This window comes from Lytechinus pictus, chromosome 2 (assembly GCF_037042905.1).
Source record: "Lytechinus pictus isolate F3 Inbred chromosome 2, Lp3.0, whole genome shotgun sequence".
NCBI classification, from domain to species: Eukaryota; Metazoa; Echinodermata; class Echinoidea; order Temnopleuroida; family Toxopneustidae; genus Lytechinus; species Lytechinus pictus.
In genome coordinates, this window is record NC_087246.1 from 1,547,451 (window position 1) to 1,564,973 (window position 17,523).

Below are 17,523 nucleotides of genomic sequence, written 5' to 3' on the forward strand. Positions count from 1 at the left end.
GTATGCCCGCGGATTAAAACAGAACCACGATCGTAAACGTGTTTAAATTACGTCATTTGATACATGCTTCTGATGAGATGAAACTCCGCGGGCAAATACAGTTGCATGGTTTGTTACTCCACGGAATTGATTCTCAACTCCCTGGTTTTAATAAGAATTAATGACCATTGTACATTTGATAAGTGAATATTAAATTAAGTACTGTCACTATCACGATGAATGTGGTCAGTGGAGGGATTGTAAAAATGGAACATGAATTATGATGAGGAGACATGCTGAGCCAGAAGCCCTGCAGTAGCATTTTTAAACAAATTGACGTCTTATCATTTTCTTATGACTTTTATGTATGGCAGTGAGTCCAAACTTCGCGCGTGTCCATACTTCGCAGACGGTCATTATCTCAAAAACTAGCCAATATCCTTAAAATCTGACATCATCAACGTGAAAAGCGACCTAAAATTACCCTTTAGTAAAAATTTCTTTAGGATGAGTTCAGTATTCATAAAAATATTGGCAAAAGATCGGCAAATTTGCCACCGCTAGCGCCCGTTTTGAAGAAATCAACAAGCATCACGATATCACCATTTTGCAAGCAGAAATCATCAAAAATGTGAGTTGAATGTGGTACTAACCGATTCTTTTGCCATCAATCTGATATAAATATTTCACTTTTTGAGCTTGAGTTTTTGTTTAAATCTCCACAAAAACTTTGGTGCGCGAAGTTAGGTCACATTTTTTCTGACGGTTTTCCAGCACAGCCAGCATTCGCCGATCGGAATAGAATTTTGAGATCGCGATACCGGCGAAACCCCTTGACCTACTTTACATTTTCGTCCATGATTTTATAGTTTACGATCTTGCCGTCAATGTGGTAACTATTTCTTGAATTGGTTTTGTATAAATTATGAATATTTTGTGAACAAAATTAAGCCTGATGAATATTTTTGAAAAGTGCGCGAAGTTTGGACACCCCATCATACTTCATTTTGTCTTACTATTATCCTCACCATGGTATAAATTCCATGGCTATGTCATGTAGCTCCATGCAATTACTGAAAGATCGGAAATTGAAGTTAAAATAATATTCAACCATCAACACTGGAAAAAAAACTTTTGAAAAATGGCGCGCCCAATTTGACCTCGCTTTCCTGCTCAACAAAAATTACAATGCAAAGCCATCTGCAGATTGCGATTTCGCCTCTAAAAATGGAAGCATAAACAGCTATAAGTTCCAGACCACTTTTGCGATCTGAAACGACATTTGAAAACGCTGAATCCGTCTCCACAATGGAAGCAGAAACACACCCTAAATCAAGTTAATTATTTAAAATTCATTCAATTTTACTAGACTGGAGCTGCAGCTGAACTTCCTGAAGTGAACATGCACATGCATGAACACGATGAATGACGAGGTAAAAAACTGAAATGAAAGTGAAAATAATGAAATATCATTAATAAACAAGAAACATTATCAACCTCCCCCTAAATTAAAAATGGAGCAAGGAAGGCCAAGGATATAAGAATTCAATCAAACTTAGCATCATTGCCATCATTAAGAATAAGAGCACAGTCAAAAATTGAACATAAACAAAAATAATGTAATGACCACACACACCTGCAATTGTGTAACGATCCGAATAATTGAGAAGATTTACACAGAAAAGGACAACAACAGTCAAATATGCTGAGCAGGGTGGTTTTTTATCTTGAGGATAAGTAGTCACAGGATCAGTATCTTTGCATGCAGTATCAGTTCTAACAACATCACGTCCATTCACTTGGTTTGGTGGACCTAAATTGGACCGCTGTGCAAAATCTATCACCTCCGAATCGCCATTATCTTCGTCCCCTTCGTCCTCCGGAAGCAACGGGCGCTTATCGCCTGACCATTCCGAAGTAGCAGCCATTTCCACCAAATTGCCACTTGCCGAAGGCTGATTCTGAATGTCATCTGTTTCTTCTGTTGGCCGTTGCTTCTTCGCTGGCGGTGGTATCATTTATGCTTTTGTTGTCTAATCCCGAGCAAAGTTCGACCGGATGATAAGTCACGAGATCACAATAAAGTCCTTCGACCTTCGTATTCGTAATCTGCGTTAATCACCGCATCATCTCATCGCAGCGCGCGCTACCATTGTGTATCCGATACGGATCCAATACCGAATTCATATCCGGCCAGCCTATAGGCTAGGAAAGGGCCCATGCTCCGATCCGGCGCGGCGAGCCGATCCGATTCCGCGGGCAAAGAACTTGAGATGCAAACGAAGATTGATGGCATAGCATCAATAATTTTTCATCAATACCGGTAATCAGAAATGCTCGACCGGTTTCGAGTGATCGAACGAAGCACGGTGCAAAAGTATATTGATGGTCCATTATAAGAGATGTATTTTGTTGATCTCTCGGTGAAGGTCAAATCATGAGAGTGGGTTCTCCGGATAGATTGCTACCTTGCATCATTAAGACCTAATCTTTAAGGGGGAACTACCCAAATAAAGCTGTCTTTAGAGGAAAAGGAAAAATCAGACAAGTAGTTAGGTGAAAGTTTGAACAATATCTGATAAACAATGAAAAAGTTATGAATTTTTTTATTGATAATCATTAGACTTCAAATTTGCTGCATCTGGGATTTGTGGTGTCATAAGTGATGTAAAGTGTCAAGGACTACTCTTCCATTTTATCCAATGAATAAATTGTTAATATGTCATTTTTGCCAAAGTATTACTTCAAATTATGTTTCTTTCATGAGGATATAAAACAACATGCTACCCCTATGTACCTTGGTCATATGTTGATTACTATGCCTGGGGAATAGGTGCTTAGGAGAAAAACCACACTCCCTGATAGAGCATTGCTTATGGGAAAGATGTCCCTACCACTTGTCATAATCTACTTAGCCAGTTGCCAATTTGAAATTTACATAGTGTTAGTGATCTCAATTTTAAGTCAGCCATAACTAAATGGGCATTGCAAGATACTTTAATTCAATTGTATATTAAGCAGAATAAATCAAGCATATTGGGGCAATTTGCAAAGTTGAGTTGTGATAGAACACAAATTAAAGGGGAATCCAACCCAAATAAAATTTGTTTTTATAAGGAAAAGAAAAATCAGACAAGTTGATAGGTGAAAGTTTGAACAATATTGGACAAACAACAAGAAAGTTATGAATTTTTTAAAAGTTGTAAATATTGGTAATCACTATACCCATGGAGACTTCAAATTAGCCGCATATGGGATGTCATAGTGATGTAAGGCAAGGACTACTCTTCCATGTACTACAATACATATTATGGATAAAATGTCATTTTTCCCAAAAGTTTTATTTCAAATTATATTTTTCTTTCATGAGGACATAAAACAATATACTACCTGGGTTATATTTAGATTACTGCCCCAGGGGAATGGGTACTTAGGAGAAAACCACAAATCCCTGATAATAAAGTACATGGCCTATGGGAAAGTTGTCCTTGCCCCTTGTCATAATTTACTTACCCAGTTGCCAATTTGAAATCTACATAGTATTAGTGATCTCAATTTTAAAGCAGCTATAACTTTCTTATAGCTTGTCCGATTTCTTTCAAACTTTCACCATTCTGTTTAATCTATTTTTCTCCTTCCCAACACAACATTTTATGGCCAAGGCTGGATTCCCCTTTAACTTTTATTTATTAATCAACTTTTACTTCAATCAAAAGACTTTTGCTTGATTTTGGACTTACATTCTATTTGCAATTGAATGTAAGTTTCTTGTAATGCCCTTGTAACGTTCTTATTGTCTGATCTTTCACCATTGTTTTTCTTATTTTACTTCTTTTACACAAATAAATGTAATACAAATCCTGGATTCTTCTTTAATAGATATTTAAGTTTCAATCCCCCCCCAAAAAAGAAAGGATGATTTTACAGGGTCTATTTTTTATACTAATTTTTGTGTGCACTTTTTAAATGTATTTATGCAAATTGCTCTTTGCCCTGACAATATCTGGCTAATTTAATTTCTATAACTTACTTTGTTCGCATGAAAAAGATAAGGCTACAGACATACGAGAAGAGACTGTCCACAAGCACATTCAAGCACCGAATATCAACTTTTTGTCAAAAAAATTTATTCAAAATTTTCTGCTCACATTGCTCAAGGTCAGGATGTGATAGTGAGAAGTTAATATTTCAAGGTTTACAACGTAACATTCTTGCCCATATTCTGAAGTTGGTTTACTTTAAACTCTGGTCTAAAGTTGTGGTGAAAGGATTGTGATGCAAATTTCTAACAGTAGAGGTTCAATGTATCAGCTCATAGAAAATCATATCATCAATAACTGTCTAAGAATAATACAGTACCGTAACTAAAATTGACAACAGTAAAGATAAGAAATCTTTCAATGTAAACAAGGTTATAATTTTTTGGCTTCCCATAATTTTAGCACACATTTATACTGGAGGATGGTTTGAATTAAACAAGATTTCACAATACAGGCCACTTAGTCAAGTAATATTTGCATTTGTTTAAGTTTTTGTAAAAGAATGAAAATGCGAAGTTTGTTGATCAAACAAATTTACTCCTGGCTCCAAGAGAGGTGAGAATAAATGAAAACAAATTAATTCAATGGACAATTATAACTCATAAGATGTCATTAGAATACCTTTACAGTATATCCTGCTTATTAACTTGCTCAAAAAACCTTTACTAAGATTTACAGAATATTTACAATATTTACAATATTATTCACAATATTCAAGCGAATAGCAAAGGCATACCATTATTCAGCTTAGCTGCACAATAAATACATTTCAAATAAACAAAACCTGTAGCTTTTTGGTAAACTTTCAATTACGAACATGACTGATGTCAAATGATGACTATCACTGAACCAATAACAAAATTGAAGTAAATATGGAATCAATCTCAATTCCAGTATTTCACTAAACATGCACTACCACAGTTTTCCTCACAGGTCAACATCTTTTACCTAGATAATACCAGCAGTGTTTGAGAAAGAATAAAGTAATGAAATATTTAACAGAATAATAAATCCCAAGCACTTTGATGAATAAATATTAATCAGTTGAACTAGCAGTGTGGTCCCATGAACACTGCAATGTTTAATAGATCTGAGGCTTGAAATCACTAATTACATATATATGATAGAAATACAGTGACTAATGCAGGGAGGTAAATACAACGTTGTGTTAACTAATCTCTCTCAATAAGGCTGCAATGATTATGAATGCTTAAATACTGGAAGAAAAAATTGAACTGGAAACTTGGACATTGACGGGAATATTCAGTCTTTTAATTCACTTCTACTTCAATGGTACTTGTCATCACAACCTTTTCAGTCACTGACTGACAAGACTTGGTGGTGTGATGTTTGAAGCACTGAACACAACTTCGATTTTGTTCTGGCTTAAAACTTATATTTGTGCTGTTTCAAGTGTATTCACTGTATGGTTCTGGGATAATTTAAGGCACTTATGAGTGTTTGATGCTTAACCAATTCATTGTTTGCAGCTTGAAATACTTTTTATCTTGTAGCAAACCATTCTGCTACAAAGATGCCTCCTTGCAGAAAACACAAAAGATGAATAAAAGTAATACTTGGGACAATGGTGTGTAGAATGTGGTTGCTTTTCAGGGATCATAAAAAGGGATGTTTTCCAAAGATTTTATTTTAAAATATAATTTAATGCAAGCTCTTGTTAAGATCAGATTATGAACTCCACTCCACTCAAGTAAAACAGATATTGAGAAAAGGGATTGGAACTGGAGAACAGAAGTCCCTCTGCTTTCTTCCTTTGAAGTTAATAATTTTAATAACATTTCAGATATTCTGACTTATTTTTGTATAATCAAAGTACTGCTGCTGATTTCAATTACCTATCTGCACCCCATTCCCCATACTAATTTTCAGGCAGAAAACCTGGATACTCAAATTTTATCAAGTTGTTGACAGATATGGCAGCTTGTCACATGACAGTTGTTGATATAATGCTCTCCACGATGGCAAAAATAGGGAAATAGGTAAGGGAAATCATCTCATGTCGTAAGTCGATTATATCAGTATCTATGTAGTCATTACCAAGGCCAAGGGAGGATCACCTTGCAAGATTTTAAACCCACAAATTTCATGATTTTCCAGCAAACATCTGGTTGGCTGGATCTGGGGAGTGGGTCATGAAAGGATTTGTCAGATGTTCTTATCAGACCAAGTTTGTCTTATCCTGCAGTTACCATAGGAACTGTCAGATATCTGTACTTCTCAGCCAATCAAAATCAAGTGATCTGAAAACTTGAAAAAAATGTTTCTGAAACAATCACACATTGTTTTTTAACAAGGAACTTCATAAAGTCTGTTCATGATTAATTAATTAATCTTTCATTAATAATCATTCTGTAAGTCCTCAGTTGTCAGCTATCTTGCTAGCGCACCTTCTGCCTGGCTGTAATACTTGTTGAAATCTAGCCTCAGTAGAAGTTGAGTCAGGTGAGGGCTGGCATGGTGGTTACGAACCCCTGATAAGATCTTGAACAGGAGTGATGACTGACGATTGAAACCCTACATTCATTGGTAAAAAAAGTAAAAAGTATCATTACAAATACTGTAAAAGATTCAAGACTGGTACATGTAAATTACCGATCAGTTTGTCCTGTGTTCACTATTCATTAGCTTAATGCTTAGATTCACAATGCAGTCACACCAGAAAAAAACCCATCTCCAGACCAACCAAAGCATCATGTTATATCCAGTAATTGGTATGATTGGATTCAAGTCTTTGTGGTGTGATTGTAGCATCAAGATTGTTACTTTTCTTTTTTTTAAGTGCAGAATAAGATAATGAAAATTAGGATTATTGCTTGGCATGGTTTTATGCAGGGTTTTCCATGGGAACCCTTGTTACCTGATCAAATATTATATCAGGTCAGACACTATCTTTTCTATGTAAAAGAAGACAACAGTATGTCTTTAAGCCTGTTTTCTTTCTCAAATACCATGCCTACTTTATATAGATAAAAGATTACAACAATATTGAGGGCAGTTATACCTACCTGAGCTAATTTATCCATGTGTGTAAGTTCTCTATCAGTAACTGTTGAGGTCTGCATCATGAGACTACAGAATGAATAACATAACTCGAGGATCTCAGTCAAACAATGATGGACCTGTGTGAAATAAAAAACAGAGTTATCCTTATCAGGAAAGTATTATACCAATCTTGTGGCTGTTTTATAAAACCTAGAATTGAAAGAAAAAATATTTTAGGGTATGCACAAGTCAAACTTTTAAATAATCATTGAGAACAGATCTTTCTACCAGAATATGCAAAGTATGTGTAATTATATCTTCAAAGCAACATTTGCCTGAAATTTTCTGTGATTCTAAGCTCATACCTGCCAACCATGAGAGCAAAGATTTAGGAACAATTTAAAAGTACCAAGAAATTTCCAGAAATTAGAAATTTCTTAAATTTCCTATTCAATAGTACAGAAAATTTTCTCAATAAAATAGGAACACACAGGTTATAATGTCATTTTTCTTTTCCTGAATATAGGAATGTTTCTATTACATAGCAGCACTTGGCAGGTATGAAAATTTGAGTTGTAAAAAGGTAATCAACTTAGAAGTGTCAAATTTGGCAAGTTTAGAGTAAGATACTTACTGGTTTTGTGAGCAGGAAGCACTGAGTTATGAGTGAGACTAAGAACTGATCATGGGCCAGACGAACAGCTTCGAAATCTCTTTTTAATTCAATCTTCTGTAGAAGCTGAATGAAATTGGTTTCTAACACATCAACCTGTCCAAAAGAAACAAAAAACACTTATTACTTATTACATCTTTTTCATAGCTTCAAAATATAATGATGTCATTGATTAACCAGACAGGGACATTCAAAATACCTGGTTTGCAAGTTAACCACATCTTGGGATGCAAATTACAAATAATGAAAATATGCAATGCAGTATTCTGAGAGGTAAAAACTGTATATTTCTTGGAATAGACACAAGTATTTGAAATTGCTTTTACAATGTTTTTATGTTATTCATATACTGTGCCTATAAACTAATAATCATGAAAGTTATAGCAGAGGCTGTTTTTCATGTGCAAATGTGTATAAAACATGTTTGATGGACAAAAATTATCATTTTTGAATTGACATTGAAATTGAATTGAAAACACACATTATTTACCATAAAATCTGAATTATGGTACCTGTTTTTATGTGGGGGTATACAAAATTTAACAAATTATAAATGTTAGTATACATGATCCTCACACATGCTACATGAAGGTAAACTGTTCAGTCATTCTACTTTCTAACAGCTTCTTAGCTGACGATGCCGTTAAATTACAGACTATTACAGATTACAAATTATTACAATAAACCAATCAAAAGTTACAGCAAGTTTAATAACAAGAATACATGCAGAAGAACCCCTGCTAATGTCGGGCAATTGCAAGATATTCAGTATAAAGTGAATGTAAAAGAAGATGAATCCATATTTCATACCTGGAGATAGTACTGAAGGTTATCGATGAGAAAGGCCATATGTGAACGAAGCCGCCACTGAGCTGCATCCCAACGTTTAAAGTTTTGATGTTTATGCTGCATCTGAACGGCCCAGCACTGCTGTAACTCAAGCTGAACTCTCTTCACATTGAGAAGGAATCTGAATAGCATGTTGTATCTGTGTCAATAAATCAGGAATTATGGTGTAACCTTTGTATAAAGATCATCAAAGGGGGACTAATATGGTCTTTATGATCAGGATCCAGCTGTATGATACTTACAATTATAACAACTTTGCCATCCAATGGTAACTACCATGGTACGAATGCTCAACAGCCAATCAAATGCAAGGGTTTTAAGAAGATACCATTGCATGACAGAGTTACTATAATAATTATGCAACAGGTCCCCTGGATTCCTAAGACTATTTCCAATGGCACTGGAACACTTGACTCAGAGAGTTGGGAGGTCAAAGCCTTGTGGGCAAATAACTCACCCAACTTTCTGTCTAAGCCGAATGTTATGGGACAACTCCCTATTTCAATCTTAGATTGAAACAAAATTATTGGTCTACATATGCGTTGCACTGTTTGATGAATTAAGCAGTGGAGAGATATTTATCAGAGATGCCCATTCAACATTCATATTTTAGGCAGAATTTAAATGGAAATCATGGAGATCTTACTCAACCACACATAATCAAATGCAGGTTATACATGAATGAATCAATATGGCTGAAAATTAGTTGTCAATCTCAAACTAAAATCATTCAATTTAAAAGAGGCATGACAGTTCTATGATTTAAACTTATTGGAGGAAATTAATGCACACAGTCATTGGCAGAAAAATTAATTACAATGTTTTGTTGACAAGAAACAGCTACAATGAATTTCAAAGTCTAGAATAAGATTAGCAAAATTTACTGACAATATGGGGCATAATTTCATATGGATGTTTGTGAACTTACAACTCAAGCTTAGGCTTGTATGGGACTCCTTTACATTATGGAAATTTCTTTCCTACAGCATTAACCTACAAAAACAGCATTTGCTGATAGGGTGCTCCATCCCATGAGAGGTAAATATATTATGTATATATAAAAAAACTATTATGTCATTGTCTTTGTAGAAAGCATTTAACCAGTTGACAACCGAATACTTAAATTCCCATCAAATTGTACAGGGGCTCATTGGTTCCTGTAGCAAACGGGTAAAAAATAAATTGGCATATAATCTATAACTAAAGTAAGGTAATATCTAAGGTACCTTTCTAAGACACTTTGTGTGAATAAGATATGAAGAGGCCACTGAACAGCGAATGTCATCCCAAGACACGACCAGCCACTCTCACCAATACCACGCACTTGTCTGCTGCCCTCGCTCTCTAAATTGGGCAGAACAAAATGAGGGAATATACTTTCAAAATACATTGATCACATCATGGTATAAGATAGACAACAGAGCTGAGTCATGGACTCCATAAGACCTGAATCAGTGAAACAAGATCCAATTAAAATAAGATGAATAAGTGTCTGCAGCAAAATTCACACTCAAAATTTTCCTTTTATTTTTTTAGTTCATTTTTTGGGTAAAGTTGAAATATCAAATTATATTTTTTAGCACGAAACAGTGAATGTTCTCCCTCCACTTGTTATGATGTAACAACAATTGACAAGATACAAGCTAAATGATCTAACAAGAATGAATGTAGAACTTACTCTTAGAAGTTGGTTTACTGATCTTGCCTGATATGGTGAGTCTAAACCTTGATAGTGAAGTATCATCATCAAAGAGAATCTTATGAGCAGCCTGCTGGAATGCGACATTTACATCTAAGATAGAAAACAAGATTGATTATAAGATGGTTAACCTGAATCAAATCAATGCTTTAAAGCATTACACATGACCAGGCATCTAGTCTGACTAAGGGCAATTCAAGCATTCAAACAGTTCTCACTGAAAATGAAATGTCCCTTTACACAACACAATAAATGCATTTTCTCTACAATACTTCAATAAAATTTATTAAAATTCATTGTTTATGTAACAATATGATAAGTATGTCTGATAAGCTGATTTAGAACTCTCTGAAAACCATTAATTTTAAAGTGAGATGCTATGAAACTGTCTGATTGCCATTTCTACATGACAGAATTGCCCTTAATACATAAATCTACTGATACTGCAAAAAATAACATGTCATACATAGATTTTCATGACCTGCCATTGTTCTGAGATGAGAATGATTAATAAACAATACTGATTGAAATCTTGATTTTACTTAAAAAGTAAAATATATCATTCTGTTCAGACATAAGTATAATAACCCAAACACCTCTGCCATTACCTCTGGCATATTGTCACTATTTCTATGTGGTCATTTTTACTGTTAACATAAAAAATATAAATAAATATTAGGATTGGAATGATCTTTACCATGTTCTGTTGTTGAAGTGGCTGGATTCTTTAAGAGAGTCTGAGCTTGATCAATGAAAGCAAGGAATAATTCACCTCTCCCAAGAAGAAAGAAATCTTTGAACATATTCAACTTTCCTACAAGGTTAAACTCCTCTACGACAAGTTTCCATAGATGCTGTTGGAAAAGATAATGACAAATAAATAAAAATCATTGAATATTTCAAAAAATGTATAAATTAAAACAATGGAATCAAAGTTTGTATTCAGATTCTACAATATGTACACTTTCAAGAGTGACATATCAACATTGTATAGCATCATCTCAAGACCTTAACTATATTAATCCCAAGTTTCTTACCCAGAATGAAACAGTTTGATTATTATCATAATAATATTCCAACTAACAACATATCAATTAAATGTCTGCTATTTCTTTCTTACAAGGAACAGGTTCCATCATAACCTTCAAGAAAGGCTTTGTTTTTTAATAGTAATATTTCACTAATTTATCTTTCCTTGCACAATAAAACTGAAGTGAATTGAATGAAACATGTTTCTTTAAATGTCAGGGTGATAATAAAATACAGTAATATGCCCTCAACAGATTGGACAATGATAGATATAGATGACGACCTCTCACCTCTGCCACACAAACTCTGATCTCATCAACAGCATCCTCAAAGTCTTGAATCATAAAGATTGGTTTCTCTTGAAGATCATGAAGTCTGCTGGCAAATTCTGCTTCATTCTTACCAAGAACTGAGTCTGGATAAAACAATATCTAGAAATAACCCACTGAACACCCTTCATAGACCTTAGTTACACCAGGCGTCAATAAAACATGCAATATGATCTTTTGACCCCTAGATGACCTTTGACCTCATCATCCTCATGAACACACATGCAGTATTACCTAAGAATAATTTGTACCAAGTGTGAACAATTGTTGCAGAAATAAATGAATAGAGTTGCAGCACAGATTTGGCAAAGACTTCTGCAGCCTAATGTCTATGATAAAAAAATGAGAATTAGTGAAGAAATGATGCTTGTCTTTCCTGCTTCTTTTCAGTGGGAAATATGCTACTCTGACCTTTAGTAAGATACCCTAGTATTGTATATATTGATGGCCATACCTGTGTATTTCATGGCTGTACTTTGTTTCTTGCTTTCAAACATCTGAACAGATTCCCCAACAAAGAGAATTTTGTCTGCTGCCCTCGCAGGGATATAGCTGGGTAACATGGCAGGATGGATGGCAAAATGACTGTGTTCAGTCTCTGATGATATCCCATCTTCAGAAAGTTGCTGTGATAATAAATTCAAAGCTACACATTAATGGGAATGTTCAGAAGTGGGAAGCTGACCCCCCCCCCCCCATATTTAGCAGACATAATAACTAACAGGGTCCACTGCTAGACCCAAATTTTCTGTATCTTATGTTAGTATCGAATAAAAAAAGTCATAATAACTGTACAGGCCTAACTCTTGGAATTATCACCACCACACTGTTGGCAAAGCAACTCAAGTAACTTGCATATGTATGACAATTGGCTATCCATAGTTCAACCACAAACATTAAACCAGAGTTTAACTTAAGCTGGAGTTCAGAATATGGGCCATACCATGATATCTTGAAGCTGTCTACTGGTCACCCCACCAAGACCAAGATCATCATCATCTGGACTAGGGGTCAAGAGCTGACCAGGATCAGTGGTCTGGTGAATGAAGAATTCAGCATGACGGTCAAGCAACATTCCATGGAGAAGCCAGGCTGTTACCTGACGGTACATTACACAGTGGCATGCAAATAAGATTCTGGATAGAGTGGAAATAATGAAAGGAGAAAAGGATTGAAATTCAATTAACTTGCCAACTCATGAAGTGTATAGTAAATTGCTAGGACAAAACAACTACAGTATGTAGATTGAGAATACCCAAAATATTAACTCATATCCATCTATTTCTCTTTTTATTCCTTATAGGCAATTACTGGATGCAAATGGATACAGTCCAAACCTTTTACACTCTGTAACCAATAAAGGTATTATGTTTAGTTGAATTCTCGTTCACCATGACAACCACAAAATTAGAATAGGCATCAAAGATTTCATTTTTTTATAGACTTCTTCAAATAGGGTATTGCTATATCTCCTGGGGGCCATTGCAGAAAGAGTTGCGATCAAACCCAACTCAAAATATCTTGCGCAACTTGATTTTCAGCCAATGAAGCACCCGTATTCGGGACTTGCGCTTGATATTTTGACTTGCGTTTAAATGCAACTCTTTCTGCAACAGGCCCCTGATCATATAATTTTCATACACGAAATGGAATATCGCATCAGTAGGTGAATTTCTCATGACGTCTCTAATAGTAGAATTGTAGCTTGCTAGAATTGAGAGATAAGCTAGGACAAAAGAATAATAATCATAATGTATACGGGTCATTCTATCAAGTTAAAGCAAACAACTTCTTTACAAGATTGGAATAAAAGATCACAACATTACAATATGAATCACAAATTTCATTTTTTTAAGATGTCCACATAATGAAAGTATCAACCATTTCATTTCACAATGAAGATCATTTCTGTTTTGACCTAGGTTTGATGAGTCATGAAAGAATTTAAAATCTTTTATGGATTTGCTGCCATTCAAATCGTATATTTATGGATGTTACATGGACATCACATGTATTTTTCCTTGAAATTGAAATACATTAGGATGTTTGCTGTTTGTAAACCTTTGTGGGACACCACTGTGATTATTGGCACCAGGATATTTTCCTTGTTTAAATGAGTTTTCAGTCCTGGTACATCACAAAAACTGCCTAAACCCGATGAAACAACCAATTTGAAATCTTTTGAAAATTGAGACTCACTTCTGTAATGCTTTCTGAATAACAGGCTGACCACAATCACAGTGCCTCTGCAGTAGGTCTAGGATCTGGCCTCCATGATAGCCCTGTGTCTGGATTTGTTGAGCTAGTGATAATAGGGCTGGGAACAGGGACTGGAATGGCTCCAGGGTGTGTTGTATATGACCTACAGTCAGGTTAGGGTCTGCTAAAATCTTTGTAAGAAAAAAAAAAATATATATATATATATATATATATATATAACAAAACAAATTACAGTCATTTATCAAATCCACTCTACTTAACAAAGAACATGGAAAGTATAAAATATGAAGACATCAATAGTAATTAATTATTCAAAAACACAAATCATAAGTTGTGTGAAGAAATGAAATTTCCTGACAATTACTCTTATTCCAGACAGCTGAAGATTCTGAAAATTTTCAAAAATTTCCTGAAAGTTCCCAGCCCTTTTCAATATCATTAAAACTAAATGGTTTAAAACCAATTGAGTAGTAAACCACAGTGACAATTAGATCATATGCAAATTAAATTAAATTGTTAGTAGACCATGTGGGTTTAGCCATTCTAAAAATTAGACCATAAGAATTAGACTATTTGGTATACTTAGACTAAGTGGATATCAAGCAATAATACCTACATCCTGTTCCAGGTCTAATAGAGCTTTTCTGTATGGTTCCAGGACCTTGTCTAAACCTGAACAGAATGTCCTGAGATACAATCCATCAGGGAGTCTATCCACTGGCTTAATTTCTGAAAAGAGACAAGAACATTTCACATTAAGTGTGACCAATCTTACTATTTGCTCATATTCATGATTTATTAAAACAAAGGAAACCAAACTTCATGACTGTTTGTGAGAGAATTTATTTTAGTAATTATTTTATATAAGTTGCAGAACAATAATGTTCAGTGTTGATTCGACTGAACAATAGCATATATAGTTCCCAATTTAATGCTAATGAGATGTATTGTAGGAGATTACTTACCTTATTTTTCTAATACACCTAATACTAAACACTGCCAAAAAGGACAACTTGTTAGTTGAAAGAAATCTTTCTATTTAAAGAATTTTCTAAAGGTTTCATTATTAATATTTATGCCCAGCTATTTCTGTTTATCTCGGGTCCCCTTCCCTATCTAATATAATAAAAATTCCCTGAAACAAATCAACTTTCTAACTGAAAGATTGATTTCTGAAAAGATCTATTGTATCTAATAATACTTAATAGGAGCTTTTATGGAATGGAACAAACTCCCTCTCACAATAAGACAATCCACAACAATCGAGTCCTTTAAGAAGTCCCTTAAAACTCTTTTGTTCTAGGCAACTGCCTTCATTTAATATGTCATTCTGCTTTTTTGTTTGTATAAATATGTTAACTGAAATTGTGAGCGCTTTGGGCCATGTGGGAAAAGCGCGTTATAAATATTGAGTATTATTATTATTATTACTATTATTATGAGATTGAATGCACAATCCAATGATTGCTATTTTGTTCTCTATTGCTAACAAGATCAAACTGGGAGGAAGTATAATTTTCTCACAGAGGGGTGTGCCAAGTCTACAAACTGAATTTCAATGTAGGTCAAAGCATAACAGCACCTCAAAATAGAAAAAAAATCCTTCTGTCTTGTATAAGTTTACCTTGATTATGTTTCCCTAAGTAAGGACTGCCACTGTATCTTTTGATGAAGGTCTGGAGATTCTTATAAATAGCCCCTAAACGACAAACTCTGTTGAGTACACTGACTTCACTCACATGGATAAAAGGAAGATCTGGAACAACCTAGAGGCAAAATAAAGAAATATGATAATAAACACAGATACATGCCTTGAGATTCAAGTATGCTTTCCAAAATTTCTTGGGCCTCTGCCTCTGATATATCCTGGATCCACTCCTGGTCAAGATTACAATGTTAGTTTAGATTATACCGTTTGTTTATGAACAAATCACGTACTGCTGGCTTCATTTAAGGTGTGAAGGTTTTTCTAATTTCTTCTTTAATTTATTGTTCCAAAAAAATAATGTTTTCCAAAGATTGCCATAATTGAGGATGAACTGCAAGGTCTTTTTTCAAAGTATTTTATTCTGTTGGTGCCCTTATTTCATCAAATAATAAGAGGATTGTGCAAATGATGAATTTTGACAAAGTTAAAATTTTGCCGATGGGCTGAATTAAAACTGTGAATTTCATTAGCCCCACCATGTATCTCATCTCTATGGTCCAATCCAATCTCATTGAAACCACTGACCAAGCAATTTTTATTCATTTTCTTATTTCAATAAAAAAAAATCAATGATTTTTTACTACTCTCAATGCACAGTTTATTCAGTCTTAATTAAACCAATTTCAGGCAAACATTACTTACTTTATGAATAATAATAAAATACAACATTTATATAATGCTTAATACAATGTTTCTAAGTACTGCAAACTATCACTTACTTGCTCACTTCTTTTCCACATAAAAGGGTGGTGGGTAACGTTATATTATTGCACAGGATTTTAAATAGAGTTTACAATCGGATCAAAAATTGCAATACAATAATCTTAATTTGATTAACTCAAAGAATCATGGAAGAAGAAAAATTGAAGAAGAGGAAGAAGTAGATAGAGAAAGAGGAGAAAGAATAAGAAATAGAAGGAATAGAAGGGGAGGAGCAGGAGGAGGAAGAAGAGAAAAAAAAGAGAAGAGGAGAAGAAGAGGAAAGTGAGAACAAGCAGGAGGGGGGAGCAGGGGAAGAAGAAGACAAAGACTTTTTCAAAGAGGATGAGGAGAAGGAAGAGGAAGACAGAGAGGACACCTGAGGAAGAGGAGGAAGATTAAGAGCAGAGAAGAAAAGAAAGAAGAAGACAGCGGAGAAGTAAGAGAACAGGAAGACGAGGAAGAAGAGGGAGACAAAAAGGATGAGTAGGCTGTAGGAGGAAGATGAAGAGGGACACCTGAGGAAGAGGAGGAAGAGCTAAAGGAAGAGGAAAAAGGAGGAAGACCGAAGACAATGCCAAGCCCAAGGGGAAGAATCACTAGAGGGGAGGAGAAGAAAAACAAAATGAGGAAGTGAAGAAGGAGAAGAACAAGAACAAGAATATTTACCACAAGACAGTTCCAACCTTTCATTTTCAATTTCATTTCGACGTAGGCCTAGGCCTAGATCATCTATCTAAAACAGGAAGCAAAGCACCTAAAAAAATAAAAGTAAAACCTACCAGCACCTTTCACTTGTCACTCATCACATTCACAAGCTGTGCTTTCTTAGTTGCTACCTCTTTTGCTTTGTTCAAGTTCTTAAAATGTATTGATGCTTTATTTATCATTGGAAATAAATGTACTTCATTCATTCATTCGTTCGTTCATTCATTCATTCATTCATTCGAAATTAGCTTAACATCAATTGGAATGAATGGGACTGGAGTCTAATTACCTGTATATCACTGTGCCCATGTTCCATAAAAATACCCCCAGGAAATCCATTCAGAGCCATCAGTAAGTCATGTAACATCTTGGTTGCAATCTAGATGATCGAATCGAAGAGAAAAATCATGGATACAGACTTCTGCAGAGTCGGAATTGAATATTTATCAGGCCCGTTTCACATTAGGTTAATGAATTGTCTGCAGATAGAGTCTATTGCCTACTAGAAGAAGTTGTTCTTTGAATAATTTATATTGATTTATAAAGATGTATGATGATTCTTTGTTCCTTTAAAATAATTTATAGTT

The 17,523-nt window shown here is 34.7% G+C and overlaps 2 protein-coding genes across 4 annotated transcripts in view; both read right to left on the reverse strand.

Annotated features, from left to right (window-relative positions):
* LOC129253696 (protein spinster homolog 1-like) overlaps window positions 1-2,146 on the reverse strand; it is a 29,007-nt gene extending 26,861 nt beyond the window's left edge. For all 3 annotated transcript variants that reach the window (XM_064106938.1, XM_064106942.1, XM_064106948.1), the window contains exon 1: window positions 1,616-2,146. In XM_064106938.1, the coding sequence (XP_063963008.1) occupies window positions 1,616-1,997 (382 nt within the window). In that variant the 5' untranslated portion in view covers window positions 1,998-2,146. The remainder of the gene's footprint in view (window positions 1-1,615) is intronic.
* A 1,938-nt stretch (window positions 2,147-4,084) lies between these two features.
* Window positions 4,085-17,437, reverse strand: LOC129255028 (gamma-tubulin complex component 4-like). The gene is made up of 14 exons (XM_054893579.2): window positions 17,226-17,437; window positions 15,446-15,587; window positions 14,438-14,550; window positions 13,801-13,991; window positions 12,545-12,737; window positions 12,056-12,227; window positions 11,563-11,687; window positions 10,941-11,097; window positions 10,223-10,336; window positions 9,771-9,888; window positions 8,506-8,683; window positions 7,657-7,791; window positions 7,046-7,159; window positions 4,085-6,554 (listed from the first exon to the last, which is right to left on the reverse strand). The coding sequence occupies exons 1-14, from the start codon at window positions 17,301-17,303 to the stop codon at window positions 6,411-6,413; spliced, it is 1,974 nt and encodes a 657-aa protein (XP_054749554.2). The 5' UTR covers window positions 17,304-17,437; the 3' UTR covers window positions 4,085-6,410.
* Window positions 17,438-17,523: the final 86 nt, after the last annotated feature.